A 10,864-nucleotide genomic window follows, 5' to 3' on the forward strand; every position below is an offset into this window, starting at 1 on the left:
CAATCTAAATATTGCAGTAGTTTGAGAAACAATTATGGGACTATTGACACCCAAGCACGTTTACACGTACTACGGCTATTTATCGATATAGATAATTGAGATTGATAATCGTTAATCATTATCGATCGATTATCGATAATGATCGGAGACGTAACTTTGAGCAACAGTCTGAAAAATATGAATATATTTCACATCACTCATGTGTATGTTGTGTGAGAAAATTAATTAATGACAATTTGTCCTGTCCACGATATTTTCGATTATCGATCATTTGAGCCAGATAGCTTTGAATATTTTTTTTTTTTTTTTTTTTTTTTATTTATTAATTTTTTTTTACATTTTTTATTCATTCAGGATCAGTAGATACAGATATACAAAGTACATGATGTAACAGCACACCGTAAAACAGATATTCATATGGGTTGGCATATGGGTTTGAATATTATTGAACTTTATGCATAGTCCGTACATGGGATACATGCAACACAAATACTGTCACAAAGGATAATCTTCCACCCTCTTCGAATTATTACATGTATGACCGGGCTTGGGGAGCCTATTGGTTAAAGCGTTCACTCGCCACGCCTAAGGCCCGGGTTCGGTTCCCCACATGGTACAATGTGTGAAGCCCATTTCTGGTGTCCCCCAGTCGTGATATTACTAGAATATTGCTAATAGCGGAGTAAAAATAATCTCATTCATACATGTATGTATGACCGAATGAAACACTTATGTTCCAGATGACCACAGTCGAGTATGCTTGAAAACCAAGACCTTCAAGGGAGGATACATCAACGCCAGTTACATTAATGTAAGTTCTCTCTACTGACAAATGATAAATAATTGTACCAAAATGTAATAAAGTAACCGACTAATCGCGTATGGACAACTTATATGCAGCTTGGCAAATATTTTAAGAATTGTAAAAAACAAGATGATAAATATGATTTATGAAAAATATGTAAATGCTTCAATTATTGATTAATCAAGAATTATATCATTACTATCTGATTTTACACAGGGTCCGTCAAACAAACGACAGTACATCGCCACTCAAGGTTGGTGAATAATTCATATACACTCACTAAATGTATCCACCAATCAGAAATTGGTTTGGAAGAATTACATCCAGAAAAATGTTTTACAACATGTACACGTGAGAGTATATCTGTCATATACTGAAGCTATAACCGACGGCTGCTAATATAGGTGTTGTTGATTGTATTTGCAGGCCCACTACCCAACACTGTGGCTGACTTCTGGCAGATGGTATGGGAGAACCAATGTCCTGTTATTGTCATGCTGGCCAACATCATAGAGGACCAGAAGGTGACCTGATCACATAAGTTAAAACGACAAATTACTTTCCATGATCATACTAGAGCTGATCATACTTGTGACACATTTGTGCACATGCCTATACTCAAGGTTGAAGGTTTGTGTTGCAGGAGCGATGTCACCAGTACTGGAATGATAAGGGTGTTTGTGAATTTGGAGATTGGAGTGTCACCTGTCTGGACATCTGCCAGCTGGCGGATCTCACCATCAGGACCCTAAGTGTACAGAAAAACAGCGTTTCTAAGCAAGTGAAGCACATACATTTCACTGTATGGCCTGACAAAGGCGTCCCGAAGTACCCCATGTCGCTTGTGACGTTGCGAACCATAGCTCGAGAATTCTGTGATTTCGACAAAGGGCCAATGGTAGTTCATTGCAGGTAGGTCACAGGGGATATCATGGTCTTTTCAAATCTTTTTATTCTCTTGATCTCTTTATTTGTAAAAGGACATTCATTTAGCTCCTATATACTGATGTTCCTCTAAAGTCTTTCTATGCACGTTGGATGAGATGACATGTGGTAGCCTTCTGAAACACACTACCCGAGCGTGTCAGTCGTTTTTATATCCCATTGATGCCAAGCGCAAGAAATGTAATAACAAGTAGCATCTTGTGCAAAGGATCGAACCACCTTTCTTCTCTCCCGACAGACGCTGTATCCACTCGACCACGAAGACCCATCTGCACATACTAACATTTTCATTTGTTTCCAAATGAATTATCGAGTTCCGTCCCCTGGCTCAAATTCAAGATTCACTTTATGTTTCGTTTTTATGTCTGTTAGCACTGCATCTACGCTTGGTCGACCTACAGGTATTTTTTGTGAAATATCGGGAACCTGTACTGTTAGCACCATAGTAACGTTACTCTCTCGCTGTCCTTGTCTAGTGCTGGAGTAGGACGCACTGGGACACTGATTGCCCTAGACTATCTGCAACAGGAAGCAGAAACCCAGGGAAGTGTCGACGTGTACGCATGCGTGTGGAAACTAAGGACGCAGAGGCTGAAGATGGTCCAAACCAAGGTAATGATTGGCAGATCTACCGAAAGATTAAACTTTCGTAATTCATGCTAGTACAAGAATGACATGCACACTGAAACCTTCTGTAATTTCTACATGAATTCTTTCCTGAACAGATTAGAAAGAATTTAAAAGTATAACCTGTTCACACTGTAACATAACTTTCAGGCAACTTTAGAATGGACATGCATACTTCTCGTGAACAAGTGAGGTCACTATGGATTTTCAAGGATCCATACAATAATTTTCACCTCCCTTTACCCTTTACGTCCCACGGAATTTGTTTCGTTGAGACTGGTTATTCTCAGGACATTTTGTAGGTACATTTTTTACCACAAGGATCATCGACTGACCATTTATTGTGATGTGCTAGTGACGACGCGAAATGGTAGTACTTAACATCAGTAATTGTATGTAATGTGTCGTTTAGGACCAGTACGTGTTTCTACACGACTGTGTGCTGGAAGCTTTAGAGTACACGACGCCGACAGTGACAACAGCGGAGGTTGGCAAGGTTTACAAGAAGAAACTGGAAGACACAGACGGGGACGATAGCCTTCCAGCAAGATTTAAGGTTTGTGTTACTTATAAATGAATACATTTCATAAAAAAGCAAGAGAATGTTATTGATATAATGGCACCATGAAAGTGGTAATGTTCTTCGACTATCACACTAGTGTGGCCAAGAATGGACTGGAGATACATGGAACGATGATAGTTAAAGTGTTTGCTTGCTGCACTTAGCAATATTCCCTATATGACGTCGGTCCCAACACAGTCGATTCTGGACTAGACAGTAAAGTGGTTGACATCATGGCCATCGACCTATGGATCTATCGTTGCCGTAACACGCGTCAATGTATACAGTATTGATGTATGTAAATGTAAATGCATGTATGTAAATGTAAATGCATATATGTAAATGCGAATCGTACAACTCACCGCTATGTGCTAAGAGTCCTGTGGTGCAATCCGCCCCCTGGCCAATGTCTAGACACACTCCTATCTCCACACCCTTGTCAGGCCAGGACGGATGACTTCTCTTCTTGTTTTGTTTCAGAAACTTAACAGCTGCCCAACGCCGGACGCCAATGCAACTGTGGCCCGTTATGCTGAGAATATTCAGAAAAATAGGAGACAATCAGTATACCCAGGTATTATATTTATACGTATATTCAACTTCCAAAATCAGTGTATCTAACGTTATAATCATGGGTTGTATGTTACAGCTTGTATATGTTAAGAAGAAGAACAAGTATTATGGATTGACAACTTCTTTATCTCAGTTGATGCGACGCTTCGGTGTATAAGCTAACACCGCTTTTAAAGAAATGATACCCAACACTATGCACAAAGAGAATTTAGAGTTTGTTTCTTCTACACAGATATCTGATGTTAGTTGATTCTCATGGTTAGGGGCGGGACGTACGTACGAGTCTGATTAGGATTGGGTGTGGTAGACATCTCCTCTGGTGGTTGAAGCTGGTTCACCGAAGGCTTGAAGAATGTTCTGACTTTTCCACTCTGGAACACAGGATCTATATTTGCTCGTTTCTTTAGTAGTCTGCGGATATGTTAGATGGTTGCATCGATGGCTGTAGGATTTTGTTAACGAGGTTGGGATGACACTGATTAAAGTTTGTAACGACGTGACGAAGGTGTTCTAACTCGGCTTAGAGTGTTTGAGCTGAGTTTCTATAATGACAATAAATATCAACAATGTAATCACACTGAACATTAAGCAGATGTACCAGCTTCTAAATGCCAAGAAGTTATGTACATGTTAAGTGCATGGCAAAAGACAGTATAAACCGATTAAGTTTGATGAAGATAGTCTTCTTGGATAAGTCCATTTTCAAGTTTATTCTTTCCTTTGCTCGACAGTTTTTATATGAATCGCTCTTTTACCATAGTGCATTTGCGACATGATTCTCAGAAATGTATGTCTTTGCCAGATGACAGTGAGCGACCTGTCCTCACGACTGAAGTAGAAGGCCAGACCGATTACATCAATGCTGTTTTCGTGTCGGTAATACTGTTTTACATATCTGATCTCTTCAATCCAGCTTCACTTGATAACGTTTAATTGAGAAGCTGACTGACATACAGACCAATTAGGCAGTGTATTTAAACGGGAGGTCTAACCAGGAGTCGAATCACCACCACCAACACCACGTGATTTTATATCAGTTGACGAAGGGACCAAACGTCAATTTCTGGTAGTTCGAAACAAGAATCGTGTAGTCCTATTGTCAGTAGGCCGTCAGGTATATTTTGCCTGAACGTTGTTAGAACTTGGAACATCAGGAAATGATTTATGCTTATCTTAGCCAAATTCGTATGATGTCCTGTTTAATCCGGACACTCTTTTCCCTTCTGGCCAAGTGGTAAAAGTGTTCGCTCGTCACTCTAAAGATCCGGGTTCGATTCCCCATATGTGTACGATGGATGAAGACCATTATTGGTTTCCTCGCCGTGATATTGCTGGAATATTGCTAAAAGCGGCGTAAAACCAAATATCAGCATAGGTATTCGCTATACCTATCTTCCAAATTTGACGCATCAGTGACCGATGCCCTTCCCTGTTTTCACACAAATGTTCCACTGTTTGGTTAGGGAAAGATTTGACTTAATAAATGAGGTGTCACTAGCGAAGCAGGATGCGCTCATCTGTCCGGGAACACATGATATTATCACTGAAATTATTCCTAACCACACCCTTGTTATATAGGTGCAATCGGCCAGTGGAGCATGCATTTGAAAGATATTTCATATGACTATGGATAAGATTTTGTCCATTTTGTTCCAGAAATTGTGATGCAACAGATAGTGTTATCAGAGGAGATTGAATTAAATTTTGTTTTTACAGGTAATGTATACAGTTAAACTATAAATGTAATTTTAGATTTCAAAACAAAGTAATGTTTGATAAATGTTTGAGCTTTGATTTAATCTTTGTTCTTGTATGTTTTTGGCTATATTTCTAGTCCTACAAGAAGCAACGTGGGTTCCTCCTGACCCAGACACCACTGGCATCTACAGCTGTCGACATCTGGCGTCTCATCCATGATTACCGCGTTTCAGGCATTGTAGTGCTGGATAATTACACAGAGGATACATCGGTACGGGCTTGGGGTGGATGGATATATTGTCAGTAATTGTTAGCGATGCCTATGATACAGATGGAATGGCACAGTAGACTCTGTTTTTACCATATATTTCTTATGATTGGGGAAAGGATTTTATCTCATATTCACGATATGACAGATCCCCTGCATGGCCTAGTGGATAGAGCGTGTACTCTGCGAGCGTAGGGTTAAGGGTTCGATACACAGTCGCGACGTTGGTACATGTTATGACTGAACGTTTTGGATCAGTGTGTTGTGTCTGAGCTTTGTGTGTGTTGATCTGTAACATAATATCTCAGTCGACAAGCTTAATATAACCGGTATTAAACCGAACTGGTATAATCCGGACACTTGAGATAAAGGTGCAATAACTCCTTGAACCCCACTTCACTGATCAGATCACACAAATTGCATTTCTTGTTTCTCAGCGCGGTTGTCATTTAGAACTCTTGTGTCCATTGTCTTACACCTAATCACAGGGAATATTAGTAGACTGTGGTTTTTACCATATATTTCTTATGATTGGGGAAAGGATTTTATCTCATATTCACGATATGACAGATCCCCTGCATGGCCTAGTGGATAGAGCGTGTACTCTGCGAGCATAGGGTTAAGGGTTCGATATACAGTCGCGACGTTGGTACATGTTATGACTGAACGTTTTGGATCAGTGTGTTGTGTCTGAGCTTTGTGTGTGTTGATCTGTAACATAATATCTCAGTCGACAAGCTTAATATAACCGGTATTAAAGCGAACTGGTATAATCCGGACACTTGAGATAAAGGTGCAATAACTCCTTGAACCCTACTTCACTGATCAGATCACACAAATTGCATTTCTTGTTTCTCAGCGCGGTTATGTCATTTAGAACTCTTGTGTCCATTGTCTTACACCTAATCACAGGGAATATCGAACACCTGGACATTCTACCTCAGGTATTAATACCATATGATGTGTTACAGGACGATTGTGCGGTGTATTGGGCTGAAGCGGACAAGCCAAGGCAGTATGGGCCCTTTACTGTATCTTTCATAAGGCTTCAAAACCATCCTGGATTCAGAACGGAGCTTTACAAATACACAATGAAGGTAACGGCTTTAAAAGATGATAATACATGATACAGCGTTTGAGTGAGTGAGTTGGGTTTTACTCCGATTTTAGCAATATTCTGGCGGTTGGACAGGATACCAAAAACTGAAGTATCTATACTGTGGAATCACAGACAACTTGTACCCCTTACCACACATCAAGATCCAGACCCTTCTGGTCAACCGTTACAACTGCATTGTGCAGAAGGTGAAACGAATAGTTCCAGTAGGCATATCAGTAAATTCCGTGTTCATGATCGTCACATTTCGAACATCTGTAAATTTAGTTTGAGTATGCCTGCGTTTCTTTAATCTCCCTGAATTATGCAAAAGGAGACAATTAAGATGACTACACAAATATAACCTTTCGTAAAACTTGCAACTTCTCTTGCAGGGTACAAATGAATCAAGGGAGATAACTCTGTTCAGAGCAGATTCTTGGAACTCGTCCGATCTCCCGACTAGCTCTGTTCACTTTCTGACTCTGCTGGATTACATTAGACAGTGGAACCCCAGCACGGCCCCTCTCCTGGTGCAGTGCAGGTAAACATTGGTGCAACAACAGGGCGTGTTCAGTGTGGGTGAAACAGGTTGTTAGAAAGCGATCAAGTCCTGTGTCAGGTGTAGGTAAAGAACACGGTCCTGTCCAGGGTCAATACAGGTTGACACTGTGTTAGAACACTTCCCTGTCCAGAGTCAGCGAAGGTAGACATTGTGTTAGAACACGGTTCTGTCCTTTGTCAATGCAGGTAGACATTGTGTTAGAACAATGTGCAGGTAACTTAAAGGTTGCGTCATGTTACGCCAGTGACGATTTTCCTCCGTAACAGATTCCGTTAGGCGTTAAAACAAAAAAAAGCATTCTTTCCCGGCTTAGTGTGTGGCTGTCCGAGTAATAGAAACATTAAGATTTTACAGAAACGTGTTACAAATGTTCTCAATCCTCTTCACCCGTGGTGATCCGGGTTCGAATTGGTCTACAGGTACCCAGGCATATCATTAAAGGCAACTGACAGGATTAGGTGGTCGAGCTATCTGACTTGGATGATGCATGTCGTCATAACCCAATTTGCGAAGATCGATGCTCACATTGTCAATCACCGAATGGTCTAGTCCAAACTGATTTTTAAACCGATTATTTAAAGATAGCTAGGTTATTGCTGTGTGCGTAGTTAAACAAAACACACAACTCCAAACTTCACAATGCACATCGTTTTTTAATGTTGTCCAGGGATGGAGCAACTCGATCCGGGCTGTTCTGTGTGGTCAGCACTGTACAGGAGCAGATCCTCACCTCCCAGCGTGTGTCAGTTGACCAGGCCATCAGAACCACTCGCAGTGTCCGCCCCCAGGTCATCCCAACCATGGTAATAGATTCCACTTACAGAACTCACACGTGTGTCAGAGAGAGAGTGAGTTTAGTTTATAAGTGGCTTTCAGCAATATCCATCAATATCATGACGGGTGACACCAGAAATGGGCTTCACAGTTTCTGGAATCGAACCCGGGTCTTCGGCGTGACGAGCGAACGCTTTAACCACTATGGTACAGTATAGAGTATCCAAAGTGGTAGGGTATCCTAAGGGATGGTTATCCTAATGGATGTGTATCTCTGATATGCAAGACAATATGTATCAAATTATGTCTCTTTGCAATGAGAGGTATCACCGGCCCTGGCGTTCATCAACGCTGTTCCATTCCAAGCGGTCTGGATCAAGAGAAAATAGTTTCTACATGAAATGAAAATTAAGGAGCAACTTATCTATTATATTAATATATTGCGTAAAAATACATCGCGCACTTTTACATAATTATGAGCGGTGTTCTGTTTATTTTAAAGGTTTTGTACCCATGTAGCTTGTAATTTCCATGTGAGTGTTCTTGTTCGTGTTCTAATTATATACTGCTCAAGAGAACAACTCATTACATATTAACCCGTGAAGATCCGTGTTAGAATTGATCTTCAGTAACCCATGTTTGTCGTAAGAGGCGACTTATAGGATCGGGTGGTTAGGCTCGCTGACTTGGTTGACACATGTCATCGGTTCCCAATTGCGCATATCGATGCTTATGCAGTTGGTCACTAGATTGTCTTGTCCAGACTCGATTATCTACAGACCGCCGCCATATAGCTGGAATATTGCTGAGTGCGACGTAAAACTAAACTCACTCACTCACTCATTATAGATTAATGATAGTAGAGGAAGATTTCTGAAATTCTTTTGAGTAGTATATTTGTGCGCGTTACAGATGCTGGGAGAATATAATTATATCATACCTTTTCTCACATCCTTAGACTGCACAATACCTAGTGGCTGCAGAGAGGCACATCATTTGAAAGGTTTCTTACACATCACCTAACACAAATTTCTTATTTTGGGGAACAAATCTATAACATATATATTTTGTTTTCAGGAACAATACAGATTCTGCCATGCCATTGCGATGGAGTACCTGAGTGGACCTTGGAAGGGAATATAGCATATTTTGTTATAGATTTGTTATGCTGCCGCAAGGTGAATGCCATAAACATGGCTATTTACAGCGATGACTTCTTCAAACTACACGGCTTTGTTTGAATTACTTCTATTTAAGTTACGTTTGTTGTAGTAACACATGTATTACCGTTCAGCTTTTTTTATTTTTATGGCAATGTTTGATACAGGTTCACTTATGACTATACAATTATACAATAAAATGCGAAACATTTAGATAGACTATAAGAATAGATAATGATATCAAGAACATTTCATCATCGAAAAACTGTCTAATTACTGAAGGCGGAGTGCAATATTTCCCATCGGAATGAATTATTAGAATTATTTTGAATGACAATTGCTTCAACCACACAAGATTCCTTCAACATAGACACCTCTAACTTCAAAGTGTTCCTCGATGTACATGACAGGAGTTCATAATATTTGTTGTTTTTCTTTAATTCAATTATTTTATTCTTTTTATGTTTTTGTTTACCCATATTTAATCTTCACATTTAATGTGTTAATATCTAAATACAAGAGGTGTTTGTGGGCTTGTTTTGTTGTACATAGTTAATGATTCTTTTGTTTGTTTCTATTTCAAGCCATCTTTATCAATTTTATTCTTATTCTTTGTTAATGGTTCACCTTATACTTATTATTTAACCCTTTTAGATAGTACATTATATTACATTCCATGTAACAATGTATATATGGTCGGCTGTTAGATCGACTTTTTGGCACTGTTCACGACTATAACCTAAAGATGTGGAAAATTCCGCACATATACTCATGCCAATAATGGTTGTCACCCCCTTCAAGTTTTCTAATTGGAGAGGGGCTTTGGGGTGTGAGGTGTGTGGGGGTGGGGAGGGGGTGACAACCATTATTGGCATGAGTATATATTGTTGATAGCATATGAACATGAAATTCCAACTCTTTCGATGCCGATGAAAGTGAAAACTTTTTGTAATATTTATCAAATATTTCTTTTGTTTTCTTAATAAATAGATAATAATTGTTTTTATGGATTTGTTCATTTTTTTGCACGGGGAGAATTACATGCGTATTACACGCGATTAAAGATTATCAGGGGTCAGTTGCTTTGTCTGACTTTCTTCCCCCTGAACATTGATCTGTGACATGGTCATGCATCACAATGCATAAGGGATTAGTAGCCCAGTGGTTAAAGCGTTCGCTCGTCACGCCGAAGACCCGGGTTCGATACCCTACATGAGTACGATATGTGAAGCCCTTTTCTGGGGTCCCCCGACGTGATATTACAGTTAAAAGCGGCATGAAACTTAATTCAATCACATTCGAGGTTCCATACGTTGGGCAGGATATTTGACTTCACCACTATTTGATATATTTTAATAAACACTTACTTATGATCTCGAACAAAGGGTATGTTTCGTATGATTACGGGAATGTTTTGGCGTTTGTATTTATTGGCCAGGATCGACCCAGTTGTGTTTGCAATTGTGGCTGATGGACAGAGCTGACCCGACACATGCATCAACTGTTATATGACAATGTAAATCTCCAGAAAAATCTTAACGTCATGAGCCAATACTTCCTTGGCAAGATTTTTATGTGGTAAAATGTACAAAAAAAATTGTCTATAATATTGTTTAAGAAACACGTCACATTTTAATTCTGGAAACTCAGTTGTCCAGCGACTCTCCGCACTCTGGCCAGGTGCTGACAAAAAAGATGAACATGCTGTTATCATGGATCACAGGCAAACTGTAGCGCAAATATATTCGAGCAAAGGTTGGCAACGTAAAATATTTTCAATGTCAAAATAAG

General features: G+C 39.7%; 1 protein-coding gene across 10 annotated transcripts in view; it reads left to right on the top strand.

The window, feature by feature from the left end:
• Positions 1-10,075, top strand: part of LOC124255095 (multiple epidermal growth factor-like domains protein 10) — a 49,811-nt gene extending 39,736 nt beyond the window's left edge. For all 10 annotated transcript variants that reach the window (XM_046688935.1, XM_046688930.1, XM_046688929.1 and 7 more), the window contains 13 exons: positions 741-811; positions 1,022-1,058; positions 1,232-1,329; positions 1,449-1,717; positions 2,227-2,362; positions 2,790-2,933; positions 3,420-3,513; positions 4,315-4,388; positions 5,347-5,481; positions 6,450-6,575; positions 6,970-7,118; positions 7,807-7,942; positions 8,991-10,075. In XM_046688935.1, the coding sequence (XP_046544891.1) occupies positions 741-811; positions 1,022-1,058; positions 1,232-1,329; positions 1,449-1,717; positions 2,227-2,362; positions 2,790-2,933; positions 3,420-3,513; positions 4,315-4,388; positions 5,347-5,481; positions 6,450-6,575; positions 6,970-7,118; positions 7,807-7,942; positions 8,991-9,056 (1,535 nt within the window). In that variant the 3' untranslated portion in view covers positions 9,057-10,075. The remainder of the gene's footprint in view (positions 1-740; positions 812-1,021; positions 1,059-1,231; positions 1,330-1,448; positions 1,718-2,226; positions 2,363-2,789; positions 2,934-3,419; positions 3,514-4,314; positions 4,389-5,346; positions 5,482-6,449; positions 6,576-6,969; positions 7,119-7,806; positions 7,943-8,990) is intronic.
• The last annotated feature ends 789 nt before the right edge of the window (positions 10,076-10,864 follow it).

The sequence above is a fragment of the Haliotis rubra genome, unplaced genomic scaffold (genome assembly GCF_003918875.1).
Source record: "Haliotis rubra isolate DU_JTF1 unplaced genomic scaffold, ASM391887v1 Scf592, whole genome shotgun sequence".
NCBI lineage: Eukaryota > Metazoa > Mollusca > Gastropoda > Lepetellida > Haliotidae > Haliotis > Haliotis rubra.